The sequence below is a fragment of the Oncorhynchus nerka genome, linkage group LG6, assembly GCF_034236695.1.
Source record: "Oncorhynchus nerka isolate Pitt River linkage group LG6, Oner_Uvic_2.0, whole genome shotgun sequence".
Lineage (NCBI taxonomy): Eukaryota > Metazoa > Chordata > Actinopteri > Salmoniformes > Salmonidae > Oncorhynchus > Oncorhynchus nerka.
Window position 1 is genome coordinate 51122729 of NC_088401.1, and position 18463 is coordinate 51141191.

Consider the following 18463-nt stretch of genomic DNA (forward strand, 5'->3'; position numbering starts at 1 on the left):
TCTGAGTTCAAACCACTGAACTACTGATACACTTAAAAAATAAAAAAAACTTTCCAACACACTTGGGAAAGTTTGAGTCTCCAAACTATAAAACACAGTACAACTATGCTAACAACACAAACATGCCAATGTATTAATGATAAATGAAAACCAATATGTCAATGAGATGTGAACAAACAAGGTCTAAAGATAATACACGTTGAGTGAAACTGCGACTTTAGAGAACCGCAGGCTCAATGATTGAAATACAGATTATTTGCAAACCACCGCTATCCATGGCCGTGGTGCTGAAATGACCACATATTAGTGGAATATAGAGCATTTATGACCATGGAAACTTGGCAGGTATACAGACTTGATTTCAAACAGGTGAAATCACCGATAGCCTACATATAGACATATATGAAACATACAGTTTCAGGGAAAATAAAAATTATTTAAATATAACAGACCTTTATTGGGGAGTCTGGCTCATCCAGGATGTTCTGTTCGTTCTGCATCCGCTGCATCGTCCCTGTAAAACTGGGGTCCATTATCAGTACATTCTGACTACAGGGTCTGGCGAACTGACAGTCACTCTTTCTGGAGTCAGTCGTCCTGCACACCTCGTAATTGTACACGTGCTGTAGAGTTCCTGTCCCCAAAGTGTCTGCGTAACGCGGTGGATAATACGGAATAACCGGGAGGTTGGAATGATAGAGGATGCGAGACTGTCTCCATCTGTATATTTTCACTGATATAATAACCACTAAACATGTGATGAATAGAAATGAGACTACAGCCAGAGCCAAGACTAAATAAAAAGTCAGGTTGTCATTGTATTCCTTGTCGTGCGTAAAGTCAGTGAACTCCGAGAGCACTTCAGGGAAGCTGTCCGCCACCGCCACGTTAACATTGACTGTAGCTGAACGAGAGGGCTGCCCGTTGTCCTCGACTACAACAGTGAGCCTTTGTTTCACAGCATCTTTATCATTGACTTGGCGTATAGTTCTTATTTCCCCATTCTGTAAGCCCACTTCAAACAGCGCTCTGTCCGTCACTGTGTACAGTTTATAAGAGAGCCAGGCATTCTGTCCAGAGTCCACATCAACAGCCACCACTTTAGTAACAAGATAGCCCACATCCGCTGAACGAGGTACCATTTCAGCCACCAGAGAGCTGCTAGTCTGGACTGGGTACAGAACCTGAGGCGCGTTGTCATTCTGGTCCTGGATCATTATTTTCACAGTCACATTGCTACTGAGAGGAGGGGAGCCTCCATCCTGGGCTTTTACGCGGAACTGGAAATACTTGATCTGCTCGTAGTCAAAAGAGCGGACTGCATGGATGACTCCACTATCAGCACTAACGGACACATATGAGGAGATGGGCACTCCGTTAATCGAGGAGTCCTCCAGTATGTAAGAAACACGGGCATTCTGGTTCCAGTCAACGTCTCTGGCTTTCACTGTGAATATAGAGAGGCCCGGTGTGTTGTTTTCTATAGTGTAGGCCTCATATGAGCTCCTCTCAAAGACAGGCGCGTTGTCATTCACATCTGATATCTGTAAGGTGAGAGTGACGCTGCTGGAGAGCGAGGGCACGCCCTCATCAGAGCACGTCACACTGATGTTATACTCAGAGGCTCTCTCTCGGTCCAAGTCACTGTCAGTTACTACACTAAAGAAATTATTCGATGTTGATTTCATCGCAAAGGGAATGTTCTCGTTTATTGAGCACTGAACTTTGCCGTTTTCACCGAAGTCTGGGTCTTGTATGTTCATCATAGTCACAACCGTACCAAGTTTCATGTCTTCCGATATGGCACTAGACTTCGACATCACATTAATGGCTGGTATATTGTCATTTGTATCAAGGACTTCGACCATGATTTTACACGATTCGGTGAGCCCTCCGTCATCACTGGCCTGTACATGTATCTGATATTGTCGTGCCTTTTCATAATCAATATTTCCTATTAGTCTAACTTCACCATTGTCCCCATTCATTTCAAACAATTCAGACACATCGTCGAGGGAATTGGAAATCGAATAGGTTACTTTACCATAAGAACCTTGATCAGAATCAGACGCACTGACAGAAATTAAAACTGTGCCCTTTGGTGAGTTCTCTCTTAGGGTAGCCTTGTAGATTCCCTGTGTAAAAACAGGTGCATTATCATTGGCGTCTAGTACAGTAATATGAATCTGCACTGTTCCAGACATCTGAGGCTCACCTCCATCTATTGCGGTTAATATCAAAGACAAATGCTCATTTTTCTCTCGATCTAAAGGTTTCTGTAAAACCATTTCTACTGTCTTTCCGCCATTAGGTTGGGTTTGTAATTTCAATATGAAATTATCGGTGGGATTCAATGAATAGCTTTGGAGGCCATTATAATCAACATCCAGATCCATCGCCCTCTCTAACACGAATTTCGCTCCAGTAACGGACGACTCACTGATTCTGAATTTCATTTCTCTCTTTTTGAAAACCGGAGCATTATCGTTTACATCTGTTACCTCAATGATAATGCTGTAAAATTCCATCGGGTCCACCAGAATAAGCTGGAAATGCAGTGCACAAGGCGTCGTCTGTCCGCAGAGAGCTTCACGGTCTATTTTCTCTCTGATAAGGAGAACTCCCCTTTCTTTATTCAACTCGATGTATTCTGCGCTGTCTCCTGTATAAATACGAGCTTTACCTGATTTCAGTCTTTTGATATCTAAACCCAAATCCTGCGCTATGTTACCGACTAAAGAGCCTTTCGCCATTTCCTCTGGAATGGAGTAACTGGCCTGCCCGTTCACTGAACTGAGAGAGAGGACCGAGATAAACAACAGTACTTGCCGTGTCATTGTTCTATGCGACATTTTCCCTTCACCATGAAACAATACAAACGCTATAATCCGCAAAGATGTTCCATTAGATTCCAGTGAAAAACATCCAAACAAAACGTGCCCAAACTCCACCACCGTGTAACAAAAGAATCGCAGCTCAGTGTCACAATGTTCTCTATAGCCCGGACTACAGCGCTCTGCGTGCGGATCTGCGTGCCTATCTTTCTCTCTCTAATATATCGAGATGATGGGGGAGGTACTGTTGCAAATCTGCTCTAAAACAGCAACACACTGACCAACAGCGTCCCTCTGAGTTCAATGCACTAAACTACATAAAATAAAAACAGTACAACATACTTGGGAAGGTTTGAGTTTACAAACAATAAAATGCCGTACTACTATTATATCAACATATAAGCCAATGACAAAATAATGTCAGTGAGATGTTTACAAACAAGTTCTAATGAAATACACGTTGCATGAACATAGTCTACCGTAGGAAAGTACTGGCTACCTATTTGCCAAGAGCCGCCGTCCATGACCATGGTGCTGAAATGGAAGAGGATCTCTGAAAATGGAAAGTCCCCAGGTATGACACATACTAGATTTTAAACAGATAAAATCGCCGATACATTTAGACAGACACATGAAACATATAGTTTTATGGAAAATATAATGACTCAAATATAACAGACCTCTATTGGGGAGTCTGGTTCATCCAGGATGTTCTGTTCGTTCTGCTGCATCGTCCCTGTAGAACTGGGGTCCATGATCAGTACGTTCTGACTACAGGGTCTGGCGAACTGACAGTCACTCTTTCTGGAGTCAGTCGTCCTGCACACCTCGTAATTGTACACGTGCTGTATAGTTCCTGTCCCCAAAGTGTCTGCGTAACGCGGTGGATAATACGGAATAACCGGGAGATTGGAATGAAAGAGGATGCGAGACTGTCTCCATCTGTATATTTTCACTGATATAATAACCACTAAACATGTGATGAACAGAAATGAGACTACAGCCAGAGCCAAGACTAAGCGAAAAGGCAGGTTGTCATTGTACTCCTTGTCGTGCGTAAAGTCAGTGAACTCCGAGAGCACTTCAGGAAAGCTGTCCGCCAACGCTACGTTAACATTGACTGTAGCTGAACGAGAGGGCTGCCCGTTGTCATCCACTACAACAGTGAGCCTTTGTTTCACAGCATCTTTATCATTGACTTGGCGTATAGTTCTTATTTCCCCATTCTGTAAGCCCACTTCAAACAGCGCCCTGTCTGTCGCTTTCTGCAGTTTATACGAGAGCCAGGAATTATGCCCAGAGTCCACATCAACAGCCACTACTTTAGTGACAAGATAGCCCACATCCGCTGAACGAGGTACCATTTCAGCCACCAGAGAGCTGCTAGTCTGGACTGGGTACAGAACCTGAGGCGCGTTATCTGGTCCTGGATCATTATTTTCACAGTCACATTGCTACTGAGAGGAGGGGAGCCTCCATCCTGCGCTTTTACTATTTGATCTGCTCATAGTCAAAACAGTCCGCGCATGGATGACTCCACTATCAGCACTAACGGACACATATGAGGAGACGGGCACTCTGTTAACCGAGGAGTCCTCCAGTATGTAAGAAACACGGGCATTCTGGTTCCAGTCAGCGTCTATGGCTTTCACTGTGAATATAGAGAGGCCCGGTGTGTTATTTTCTATAATGTAGGCCTCACATGAGCTCCTCTCAAAGACAGGCGCGTTGTCATTCACATCGGATATCTGTAAGGTGAGAGTGACGCTGCTGGAGAGCGAGGCTTAGTGTCCAAGTCACTGTGTCTTTATAGGCTGTAAAAAAACATTTGATGTAGATTTAATAGTAACTGGGATATTTTCATTTATACCACAGTGCACCTGACCGTAACTATCAGAGTCAGGATCCTGGACGCTGAACATAGCTACAACCGTATTTTGAATTGAGTCCTCTGGTATTGAACTAGATTTCTAAAGTGCACTGGTTACTGGAGCATTGTCATTGATATCTATAACATCAACTATTACCTTACTGGAATCTGATGGACCACCATTGTCTATTGCTTCGATATCTATTTGGTAATGTTTGGCTTTTTCAAAGTCAACCTTGCCTACTAATATCACCTCTCCATTTGCATGTATATGAAAAATGTCTGATACACTATCCATATTATTCGATATGGAATAAGACACTTCACCATTTGAGCCTTTGTCTGCAATCGATGTATTAGTTGTCGTCAAATAGGTTCCTTTGGGGCAGGGGTGTCAAAGTCAAATGGACGGAGGGCCAAATAAAAAAATCAGCTACAAGACGAGGGCCGGACTGTTCGAATGTTCATTGAAAAAATTTTAAATGACGCATATAGTCTAGTGAACCTAATTGAACCTACTGAAAACCTAACAAATATATTACAATATGATCAGATAAATAAAGCAATATTTTCTTATGGCTCTGTCAGTAATCTTTAATTTTCAACAGACACAAAAGACAAATTTCCTTTATATAAATATCCCCATAACATGAACATTAAATGAAAGAAACCGGTATTCAAGGCACCATCAGTAGACTATATTTTCTATTTTAGCAAAAGTGGGCTAAATTTACTTCAAAGAAAAAACAATAATAGCAATTTTCTATCATCCACTCAACTGAAATATTTTTAAAATATAATTGGATTGAAATACAAAAAAATAAAGTGCAAAAATCTATTAATCAAAAACAACACTTTGTTTAAGGAGAAGTAACATGCAGTGAAAACAAATATTAAATTTTAACTTTTAAACTTGAACTGAGTAAAAACTCTAAATATGTGATTGCACAGTAATGTTCACTTGTTTGAGGTTGAGGTGATACTTGGTGGTGTCCCATCTTTTCCACAAGTTCATCAATGTTCGGGGTAAGGCTCTGAGCTGAAGAAATCCTCAGAATTGAGTGGAGGTGTTCAGCAGTAAGTCGACTTCTGTGTGATGTTTTGTTCAGGTTCATCAAAGAAAACAGTTGTTCACACAGGTATGTGCTGCCAAACATAGACAACGTTTGAGCAGCCTGGATGCGCAGCTGGGGCATTGTGCCGGGGAGGAAACGGGCGAACTCCGCAGCACCCACTGCCGCATATTTTGCCCTCAGTGCATCATTGCATTGGAGGTCAATCAACTCCATTTGGAGGTTTGGTGGTGAGCTTTCCACGTCAACAGCAAATGGGTTACCGAGCAGTTCCAACCTGCTTTTTGTGCTTCAAAGTCAGCAAATCGGCGTCGAAAGTCAGCGGCAAGCATACCTATTTTATCAGCCAACTGTGTGCTCGGGAACGCACTGGTAGAGAGCTTCTCTTTCATGGTCTGGCAGCTGGGAAAGTGGCTCAAATTTTCTTTCCGCATCTGCGTCTCCCACAGAGTCAGTTTGGTTTTAAATGCCTTCACTGTACTGTACATATCAGAGATGACACGATCCCGACCCTGCAGCTGCAAGTTTATTGCATTCAGATGACTCGTAATGTCACACAGAAAAGCCATTTCACACAGAAACATTTCGTCTCGGAGTTGTGTTGTGTCTTTCCCTTTGCTGTCCAAGAACAGACAAATCTCCTCACGAAGCTCGAAACATCTTTGAAGCACCTTTCCCTGGCTTAGCCATCGCACCTCTGTGTGATAAGGCAAATCACCATGCTCCGTTTCTAACTCCGTCAGAAATGCCTTGAACTGGCGGTGATTCAAACCTTTGGCTCTGATAAAGTTAACTGTGCGCGTGATGATGCTCATTACATGCTCCATTTTCAAGGCTTTACCGCACAACGCTTCCTGGTGTATGATACAATGATAAGCTGTCAGCTCACCTGTCGCGTTTTCCTCTTGCATCTTTTCCCGTATCTTCGCCACCAGTCCGCTCCTGTGTCCACACATCGCAGGTGCTCCGTCGGTTGTCAAACCCACGAGTTTTTCCCAAGGCAGCTCCATCTCATTTACACATCTTGACACCTCTTCATACAAATCATGCCCCGTAGTTGTGCCATGCATAGGACGTAAAGCCAAAAACTCCTCTGTCACGCTTAGGTTGGAGTCCACTCCGCGGATGAAAATTGACAACTGGGCAATGTCAGAAATGTCGGTGCTCTCATCCACAGCCAAGGAATATGCAATAAAATCTTTTCCCTTTTTCACAAGCTGCTCTTTTAGATTGATGGACAACTGGTCTACTCTCTCGGCAATGGTGTTTCTGCTCAGACTCACATTTAAAAAGAGTTGCCTTTTTCTGGGCAAACTTCGTCACAAACTTTAATCATGCAGTTTTTGATGAAATCCCCTCCGTAAATGGCCGGGCTGATTTAGCGATCTCTTCTGCCAAAATAAAACTGGCCTTGACAGCAGCCTGGCCTTGTGATTTGGCTTTTTTGAACAGAGCCTGTCGAGATTTGAGGCCTCGTTTTAATTCCTCTGCCTTTTGTAGCCTTTGTTCCATGTCCATATTCTTGTTTTTGTCCGCGTGTTTCGTTTCATAATGTCGTCTCAGATTATACTCTTTCAGTACCGCCACACTTTCTCCACACAGAAGACACACAGGTTTTCCAGCTACCTTCGTGAACATATACTCCGACTCCCACCTTGTTTGAAACCCCCGGTTCTCAGTATCCACCTTCCGTTTTGCCATTTTTGATGGGTATCTGAAAGTTAATTTTACTGTGATGCTGACGACTGCTGTGCCAATAAATATTGAAATGAAGCAGCCTACTGCTCGGTGCGTCACCTTTGCATTGTGGGAAATGTAGTATTGGTGCGTGTAAAAGATCTGCGGGCTGCCGGCTTGCTGCGGGCCGGTTCTAATAATAAATCAAGATCATCCCAGGGGCCGTAAAAAACCTTCTTGCGGGCCGGATGTGGCCCGCGGGCCTTGACTCTGACATATGTGCTTTGGGGGAATTCTCTGTAATAGTTGCCTTAAAATCCGGTTGCTAAAAACCGGAGCATTGTTGTTTGCATCTAGAACAGTGACGTGTATCTGCCCAGTAGCAAACAGCCGAGGCTCTCATCCATCTATAGAAGTTAAGACTAAAGATACCTGTTCCTCTCGATCTAAAGGTTTCTGTTTTTTTTACACCCGTCGACCTGATTTTTCGAGTTTCAAGACAAAATTGTCTGTGGGTTTCAGCGAGTAGCTTTGAAGACCATTTAAACCTGTCTGGATACCCTGCTTTCTTACACACGAATTTAGATTAAATCACAGCTGATTTCAAAAGGTTTCTCATTCATGTTTAAACTGGAAGCAGTGTCATTGATATCTGTGATATCTACAGTTATTCAAAACAACTCCATTGGGTTCTCCAGAACAGTGGCAACCCATCATTCAGCGAGCCCCATCTGTTTTTTCTTGGTTGCCTGTTTTGCATGTTATTTTGGCATTAATATGTGTCACATATCAGTTTGCAAACAATGTAAAAAAATAATAATTGAGTTAACAAAGCCACATACAAACATATTCTCTTTTTTGCTTTCGTGAGTAAGGCACCTCCAAAATGCAGGTCTTTCAGCCTAGCTCAGTGCTTTCTGTGGTGGTGGGGTAGCCAGTGGAAAATACGGAGCATATGGGTTAGTAATGCTCTCTAGTTGAGCCGTGATTGGCTCAGTGTTCTGTCACTCATGGGGACACTATGTCACTGCAAAATCAACCGGGAGAGTTGGAAAATGTAAGCCCCTTGAATGCTGCCATAGAGTTACATTAGAAGTTAAATACAACAAGGCTCAAGGTCATTGGCCACAGATAAAATGACGTCAAATCACATATCTATCGTAGATTTGAAAGGACTGATCATGTCAACATCATACTTTCAAAATCTTAGCTAGCAAGCTAAGAGTCATTATTATGAATCAAGTCGACAATCTACTTGCAAATCCTTTTCAATCGTTGTTATATGAAGAGAAATTATGAAGAAAAATAGATAAACATATCGGTGCTCTTTGGCCATTGGACATAAACATTACACAACAAGTTGGAAATCGCAAATTCAACAATGAGTGGTTTGGAATGAGTCAGTGGGTAACTGTAAGCGTGGAGTGGGTGTGTGGTCCAAGTATGGGTTTAAATGTGTCTCTTTTCCAAGCTTAAAAGGATAAACATTCAACATTGGCCATGCTGTCAATCCAGCATGACTTCTGCCGCGTTAAAAACAAGTGGAAACTCGGAACTGGGAAATATCTGACATCAGTTAGTTCAAGACAACTGGGAACTCGAAGAAAAATGCGTTTTGAACGGTCATCTAATCTCTGAATTCCACGTTGGGAACTGGGGCCTCTTTCTAGAGCTCCGACCTGAAGATCACTGACGTCGTGATTCAAACTAGTATTTTCAGAGTACCCAGTTGTCTTGAAAGCACCATAAATCCAGAGAATGCCAGACTTGATGATAAAGTTTGATAACAAAATTTGCCCACGAAGGACCGCCGCGCCACCTTCCTGTTCAAGTGAGCACAGCACAACAAGGTGAGTCCAAAAATGTTTTGAATGTTGCTGTATAAATGATGTAATATGCCAGGGAGATGTGTGTACTGTAGCTACGAAAGTAATACTAAGTGTATGTTGTGTAGTACGCTGTTAGCTGTTGGTGGTGCACATGTAGCCTATCGCCTGTTTTAGAGAAATGTCATCATCGAATATTGTATTAGCTTTCATTGTCTGCTTACATGCGCCTGTTATTTATCCTACGGTTCTGAATTGGTGTACAGGTAGAACACTGTACGAACGGCCCATGTTCTGAATTCTGTCGCTGTACATTTCCAAAGTGCATAACAAATAGTTATATTGACTATGTCTATCCTTGCTCGCTCATTAATGTCTTCATCGAAATTACAGATTGGCTCTTATCCGCTTGTCGTCCCCTTATGCCATAGTTTGTACATCTCAGTTGTCAGTAGAAACCACGTTTGTTTGAGCAAGTCAGACATATCAGCTATGTTTTTTTTAAAGGCAGTAAATGAGGCAGAATGAACTGTTTCGCTGCCAGACAAGGCTCCGCTGATAGCCAGGTGTAACAGCGGTAAGGTTTCAAAACATGGTGCTGAAAAGAAAGCCCTGCTGTTGGGACAGCTTTATGTAGACCCCAACAGATTGTAGGCACCGTTTGTCACCGCTACAGTGCAAATAATGTATTGTTTAGTATTTTGTTGTGTGGTGGCTTTGCTGGCATGAGTCTAAAAAAATGTTGGGGAGTTTTGCCCCACCAAGATACACATGCTCAAATCACCACTGCTCCCCATCGATGTGTGAAGGCGTTATCTGTCCACAGAGCGCTTCACCGTCTAGTCTCTCTTTGATAAGGAGAACTCCTCTTTCTTTCTTTAACTCTGTGTATTCTACGCTCTCTCCAGTATGAATACGAGCTATACCTGATTTATGTAGTTTAACATCTGAACCCAAATCCTGTGCCATGTTACGGATTAAAGAGCCTTTCGCCATTTCCTCTGGAATGGAGTAACTGACCTGCCCGTTCACTGAACTGAGAGAGAGGACTGAGATAAACAACAGTACTTGCCATGTCATTGTTCTGTCCGACGTTTTCTCTACGATATCAAACAACACACATATTATAATCCGTAAAGAACTCTTGTATTATTCCATTAGTTTCCGCGCTAAAAATTAAATCTCGCTTTCTCAGCGCTTTCTCTCTCCAATATATTGAGATGATGGGGGAGGTACTACTGCAAATCTGCAACACATTGACCAACAGCGGCCCTCTGAGTTCAGGAGTGTAACGTACACACAGAATATGCAAAGCACATATGCTCGCCAACCATGCGTAATATACGCATATCCAAAAACCAAATACGTATGCACTATTATAAAGGCATGATGACAGTGACCATTTACTTTTATGTATGAGCTGTTATGCACAACACAGTAACTGGTGGTTATTGAGCATGAACTGTATGCTGGTTACAATTAGGCCATTATACACCATCACTGAATTCGCAATACTGGCATGATCATAACGGAAAGCTGTCAGAGAGTTGAACTAAAACAAATCCATAGGAAACACAGTTCAGACATTCTAGAGCGAAGCCCACTGCTCAATATTTGAAATATAACCACAGGGCAACAGAATCATAGTAACATTTGCTTGTGAAATCATTGAAGTGTTTTTTTTTCTTCTTTTTGTGAATGAATCATTTGTCTTATATATTTATTACAATGAGATTTCTCAAGTAAGCCCACACCTTCCAATCTGAGTTCTGGATCAACTTTGTGATCATTACCAAAGCTAAGATGAGTTTTCATTAGTGTAGTTAGGCCACTGGGAACGGCCTTGATCACGTAAATAAACTCTCTGAAAGGTATTGGGAAACTCTTTCATTGTTATAAACTGTTCATATGTGAGAATATTGCCCTTGTTGTTGAAAACATCAAGAACAAAGTCAATATTCCTCTCATGCCAGCTGGGGTAGAACAATGACTTATTCCTTACAGTTATGTCTTAATTATTCCACAAAAGAGCTTTATGTGGGGAAAAATTGTGCAGGACACATATTTTTCAGGCCACTAAAGATTGTTGGTGAAACCTAGCCAATTTAGCAGGTACTCTTTCAGGAATATAATTACATTTCAGTAAAAATTGAAGACCTCCCAATTTATTAAACACATTAGAATGAAATTGGAATGAAATACCATATTGAATCAGTATTGATCAAACATCTTTTCAACCAGTTTATCTTGAAAGTGTTATTTATGTCAACAAAATCCAACACTTCTAGGACTTTTTTAGGCTGTGAGACTTATTTTTCCAGATGAAGTCAAGAAAGGTCTTATTGATCTCTTTACAAGTAGCAGGATATACACATAACGATAATGAATGGGTACACAAAACGAGACAGTCCCTCTGCCTTGGACAGAAGTACTCTCCCAAGTATAGAAAGATCTCTTTGCAGCCAATTATTGAATATATATTTGAAATCATTGAAGTGTAAGGTTATGAAATGAGAATCAGTGACATCCTTCATATTCATTGTTGATCATGCTCACCTGGTTATCCTCATTATCATTGATCAGTGTGTCCCTCTGCGCGTGGGGGAGTGTCTGAGTTCCGTCCAGACTAATGATGCTCTGACTGCAAGGTCTGACGTATTTCATATCACTCTTTCTGGAGTCAGTAGTTCCACATACCTCGTAATTGTATACGTGTCGCAGTGTCCCAGTGCCACCTACGTCAGCGTAAAGGGGCGGGTAATACGGAATAACTGGGAGATTCCCGTTGGAGTTGTAAAACATGCGCTCTCGTCTCCATCTGTAGCATTTCACTGACAGGATGGCTATGATGGACACAATAAAGAAAAAAGAGACTACAGCCAGAGCCAAGACTAAGTACAAAGTCAGGTTGTCATTGTATTCCTTGTCGTGCGTAAAGTCAGTGAACTCCGAGAGCACTTCAGGGAAGCTGTCCGCCACCGCCACGTTAACATTGACTGTAGCTGAACGAGCGGGCTGCCCGTTGTCCTCCACTACGACAGTGAGCCTTTGTTTCACAACATCTTTATCAGTGACTTGGCGTATGGTTCTTATTTCTCCATTCTGTAAGCCCACTTCAAACAGCGCCCTGTCTGTCGCTTTCTGCAGTTTATAAGAGAGCCAGGCATTCTGTCCAGAGTCCACATCAACAGCCACCACTTTAGTCACAAGATAGCCAACATCTGCTGAACGAGGCACCATTTCAGCCACCAGAGAGCTGCTAGTCTGGACTGGGTACAGAACCTGAGGCGCGTTGTCATTCTGGTCCTGGATCATTATTTTCACAGTCACATTGCAACTGAGAGGAGGGGAGCCTCCATCCTGCGCTTTTACGTGGAACTGGAAATCCTTGATGTGCTCGTAGTCAAAAGAGCGCACTGCATGGATGACTCCACTATCAGCACTAACGGACACATATGAGGAAACGGGCACTCCGTTAACCGAGGAGTCCTCCAGTATGTAAGAAACACGGGCATTCTGGTTCCAGTCAACGTCACTGGCTTTCACTGTGAATATAGAGAGGCCCGGTGTGTTGTTTTCTATAATGTAGGCCTCATATGAGCTCCTCTCAAAAACAGGCGCGTTGTCATTCACATCTGATATCTGTAAGGTGAGAGTGACGCTGCTGGAGAGCGAGGGCACGCCCTCATCAGAGCACGTCACACTGATGTTATACTCAGAGGCTCTCTCTCGGTCCAAGTCGCTATCCGTTACTAGACTGTAAAAGGCGTTAGATGTTGATTTAATAGTGAATGGGACGTTCTCATTCATGCCACAGTGAACTTTACCATTACTTTCTGAATCAGGGTCGTTCACGCTCATCATAGCTATTACTGTGTTCGGACTGGAATCCTCTGGTATTGAACTTGATTTGGAAATCAAATTGATAACAGGACTATTATCATTCATATCACTAACATCTATAATTATTTTACTTGAGTCTGACAGACCTCCCTGATCTTTTGCCTCAATAAATATTTGATAATGTTTTTGTTTTTCATAATCTATATGACCAATCAATTTCAATTCGCCGCTGTCATGGTCTAACTCAAACAAATCCGATACATCGGCGGTGCCACTTGATGAAGAGTAGGTAACAAGACTATTAGACCACTTGTCCGCATCAGATGCACTGACAGTAGTTAACACGGCTCCTTTGGGAGAATTCTCCACAACCGTGGCTTTGTAAATCTCCTGGGTAAAAACCGGAGCATTGTCATTCGCGTCTTGTACTGTGACATGGATTTGCATCGTTCCAGTCATTTTAGGCTCGCCTCCATCCATTGCTGTTAGCACTAATTTAATATTTTCTTGTTCCTCTCGATCTATTGGCTTCTGTAAAACCATCTCTACCTTTTTACTACCGTCTGGCTGGTGTTTCAGTTGTAATTTAAAGTGATCAGTGGGTTTAAGGGCGTAGGTTTGAAGACCGTTAACACCAACATCAGAATCCACTGCCCTCTCCAGCATAAATCTAGCTCCGGTACCTGCAATTTCACTAATCTCAAATTTCATTTCACTTTTTCCAAAACTGGGAGCGTTATCGTTTATATCTGTGATCTCAATCGTTATTGTATATAATTCCATTGGATTCTCTAAAATCATTTGAAAATCAAGGGCGCAAGGCGTCGTCTCTCTGCAGAGCGCTTCACGGTCTATTCTCTCTCTGATAAGGAGAACTCCCCTTTCTTTATTCAGCTCGATGTATTCAGCGCTGTCTCCTGTATAAATACGAGCTTTACCTGATTTCAGTCTTTTGATATCTAAACCCAAATCCTGCGCGATGTTACCGACTAAAGAGCCTGTCGCCATTTCCTCCGGAATGGAGTAACTGACCTGCCCGTGCACTGAACTGAGAGAGAGGACCGAGATAAACAACAGTACTTGCCGTGTCATTGTTCTGTCCGACATTTTCCCTTCACCATGAAACCACAAGAAGGTTATAATCCGTAAAACAGACTGCAATATTCCATTAGTTTTCCAGTTGAAAACATCAAAGGTAATTGACAAAGAAATGCACAATTCTGGAACAAAAGAATCTCAGGCTGCTGTCTCCGTGCTTAGTGTTCTCTACAACCCGGACTGTGCGCTCTGCGTGCGGCTCTTTCTCTCTCTAACATATCGAGATGATGGGGGAGGTACTGCTGCAAATCTGCTCTAAAACTGCAACACACTGACCAACAGCGGCCCTTTGAGTTCAATGCAAGGAACTACACAAAATCAATTCAAGAACACGTATAGAGGTATTTCCAGTCAACAATGGCAATTTCAAGTTTAAATTAGCCCACTGACAGAAAATATCAAACATTACACGACCTTAATTCTCATCACTGTCAATTGAAATAGAATGCCATATATTCTCTGAAATGCTTCAGCTTTCTATGAAGTTAAAGTAACATCACAAAGCATATCCTATGGCAAGCAAATTGCATGAAATATTAAACAAGAAGCTAATGCAGAATCTAAAATAAATGATAACACACTACATCAGAGGAGTATGATGAGATGAATGTGAGTGAGGTAGGCCGATTGAACGTTACCACGGAGTCAAATAGCAACACGTCTTCACTTGAATCATGTCACCAACATAACACACTGAAAGTACATAGGCCTATCAGTCGTTGCTCAAAAAGATTTAAATTGTTCTAGACAAGCGGGAAAATATTGACACACTCGTGTAGATGTGAATTATGCAGTGGGAACCTTCTCTGACTTTAGTTCTACATCACACTTTGACATGGGAATGAAACTCTCACTGGAGCGCAATGAAAGAAAAACGGCGCTGTCCACAGCCCTGGTGCTGAGAAGGACACGAGTCGGCGATCTGAAAATGCAACCGGCATATGACGAATTTCAGACCATCGAAAAGGCTGTTTCCAAGAACACTTGAGTAAATAGTACAAATCATTTTCATTAACACCAACCTCTAGTGGGGAGTCTGGTTCATCCAGGATGTTCTTCTCGTTCTGCATCCGCTGCATCGTCCCTGTAGAACTGGGGTCCATTATCAGTACGTTCTGACTACAGGGTCTGGCGAACTGACAGTCACTCTTTCTGGAGTCAGTCGTCCTGCACACCTCGTAATTGTACACGTGCTGTAGAGTTCCTGTCCCCAAAGTGTCTGCGTAACGCGGTGGATAATACGGAATAACCGGGAGGTTGGAATGATAGAGGATGCGAGACTGTCTCCATCTGTATATTTTCACTGATATAATAACCACTAAACACGTGATGAACAGAAATGAGACTACAGCCAAAGCCAAGACTAAGTAAAAAGTCAGGTTGTCATTGTATTCCTTGTCGTGAGTAAAGTCAGTGAACTCCGAGAGCACTTCAGGGAAGCTGTCCGCCACCGCCACGTTAACATTGACTGTAGCTGAACGAGAGGGCTGCCCATTGTCCTCCACTACAACAGTGAGCCTTTGTTTCACAGCATCTTTGTCATTGACTTGGCGTGTAGTTCTTATTTCTCCATTCTGTAAGCCCACTTCAAACAGCGCCCTGTCTGTCGCTTTCTGCAGTTTGTACGAGAGCCAGGCATTCTGTCCAGAGTCCACATCAACAGCCACCACTTTAGTAACAAGATAGCCCACATCTGCTGAACGAGGCACCATTTCAGCCACCAGAGAGCTGCTAGTCTGGACTGGGTACAGAACCTGAGGCGCGTTGTCATTCTGGTCCTGGATCATTATTTTCACAGTCACATTGCTACTGAGTGGAGGGGAGCCTCCATCCTGCGCTTTTACGCGGAACTGGAAATCCTTGATGTGCTCGTAGTCAAAAGAGCGCACTGCATGGATGACTCCACTATCAGCACTAATGGACACATATGAGGAAAGGGGCACTCCGTTAGCCGAGGAGTCCTCCAGTATGTAAGAAACACGGGCATTTTGGTTCCAGTCAACGTCTCTAGCTTTCACTGTGAATATAGAGAGGCCCGGTGTGTTGTTTTCTATAATGTAGGCCTCATATGAGCTCCTCTCAAAGACAGGCGCGTTGTCATTCACATCTGATATCTGTAAGGTGAGAGTGACGCTGCTGGAGAGCGAGGGCACGCCCTCATCAGAGCACGTCACACTGATGTTATACTCAGAGACTCTCTCTCGGTCCAAGTCACTGTCAGTTACAAGGCTATAGAATTTATTGGATGTAGATTTAATGGTGAAGGGAATATTTTCACTTATCCCACAGTTTACTTGACCGTTGTGGTCAGAGTCCGGATCGTTAACGTTGATCATAGCTATAACCATATTTGGGCTTGAGTCCTCAGCTATTGAACTAGACTTTGACATTATATTAATAACGGGACTGTTGTCGTTGACATCAATAATATCGATGATTATTTTACTAGAATCGGATAGTCCTCCCTCATCCATTGCCTCAATAAACATTTGATAATGTTTAGCTTTTTCATAATCGATTTGACCAATGAGTCTAAGTTCACCACTCTCGCTGTCTAACTCAAACAGATCAGTACTGCTGGACAAAGAATAGCTAACGACACTATTTGATCCTTTATCCGCGTCAGATGCGCTGACTTTTGTCATCAAGGTTCCTTTCGGCGAATTTTCAACAACGGTTGCTTTGTATATCTCCTGCGTAAAAATCGGGGCATTGTCGTTCGCATCTAATACAATGACGTGTATCTGCACTGTTCCAGACAACTGAGGCTCACCTCCATCGAGTGCGGTTAAGACTAAAGATATCTGCTCCTGTTTCTCTCGATCTAAAGGTTTCTGTAAAACCATCTCTACTTTTTTACTCCCGTCAGGTTGATTTTTTAGTTTTAACTGAAAATTAGCAGTGGGTTTAAGGATGTAGCTCTGGAGACCGTTAACATCAACGTCAGGATCCATCGCCCTCTCCAGCATAAACGTAGAGCCAGTAACAGCGGATTCACTAATTTCAAAACGTCTCTCGTTCTTTTTAAAACTAGGAGCATTATCGTTTACATCTGTAATCTCAACAGTTACTCGAAAGAATTCCATGGGATTTTCTAAAATAATTTGAAAATGCAGTGCGCAAGGCGTCGTCTGTCCGCAGAGAGCTTCACGGTCTACTCTCTCTTTGATAAGGAGAACTCCCCTTTCTTTATTCAACTCGATGTATTCTGCGCTGTCTCCTGTATAAATACGAGCTTTACCTGATTTCAGTCTTTTGATATCTAAACCCAAATCCTGCGCGATGTTACCGATTAAAGAGCCTGTCGCCATTTCCTCCGGAATGGAGTAACTGACCTGCCCGTGCACTGAACTGAGAGAGAGAACTGAGATAAACAACAGTACTTGCCGTGTCATTGTTCTATCCGATATTTTCCCTTCACCATGAAACAACAAGCAGGTTATAATCCGTAAAGAAGTCAGTAATATTGCATTCGTTTCTAGTTCAAAACATCAAAGGTAAACGACTCAACAATAAACCATTTTGGAACAAGAGAATGGCAGCTCTGTATCTTAGTATTAGTGTTCTCTGTAAACCGGACTGTGTGCTCTGTGTGCCGCTCTGTCTCTGTCTAATATATCGAGATGATGGGGGAAGTACTGCGACACATTTCCTATGAAGCTGCAACACACTAACCAACAGCGTCCCTCTGAGTTCAAACCACTGAACTACAGATATATTGAAAAATATATATATATTCGAACACACTTGGGAAAGTTTGAGTCTCCAAACTATAAAACACAGTACAACTATGCTAACAACACAAACAGGCCAATGTATTAATGATAAATTAAAACCAATATGTCAATGAGATGTGAACAAACATGGTCTAAAGATAATACACGTTGAGTGAAACTGCTACTTTAGAAAACTGCAGGCTCACTGATTGAAATACAGATTATTTGCAAACCACCGCTGTCCATGGCCGTGGTGCTGAAATGACCACATATTAGTGGAATATGGAGCATTTATGACCATGGAAACTTGCCAGGTACACAGACTTGATTTCAAACAGGTGAAATCACCGATAGCCTACATATAGACATACACTGCTCAAAAAAACAAAGGGAACACCTGGGTGCGGCAGGGTAGCCTAGTGGTTAGAGCGTTGGACTAGTAACCGAAAGGTTGCAAGTTCAAATCCCCGAGCTGACAAGTACAAATCTGTCAGTCTGCTCCTGAACAGGCAGTTAACCCACTGTT

At 42.6% G+C, this 18463-nt stretch overlaps 1 protein-coding gene across 8 annotated transcripts in view; it reads right to left on the reverse strand.

Moving 5' to 3' along the window:
• LOC115130030 (protocadherin gamma-A11-like) overlaps positions 1 to 18463 on the reverse strand; it is a 198381-nt gene that overhangs the window by 73255 nt on the left and 106663 nt on the right. The window contains exon 1 of one of the 8 annotated variants that reach the window (XM_065019639.1): positions 15244 to 17803. The exons of 5 other annotated variants lie outside the window; for them this stretch is intronic. In XM_065019639.1, coding sequence (XP_064875711.1) covers positions 15244 to 17616 — 2373 coding nt within the window. In that variant the 5' untranslated portion in view covers positions 17617 to 17803. Of the gene's footprint in view, positions 1 to 452; positions 2998 to 11836; positions 14413 to 15243; positions 17804 to 18463 lie in introns of those variants that run through there. 2 more of the 8 variants (XM_065019636.1, XM_065019640.1) reach the window with 2 other exon arrangements.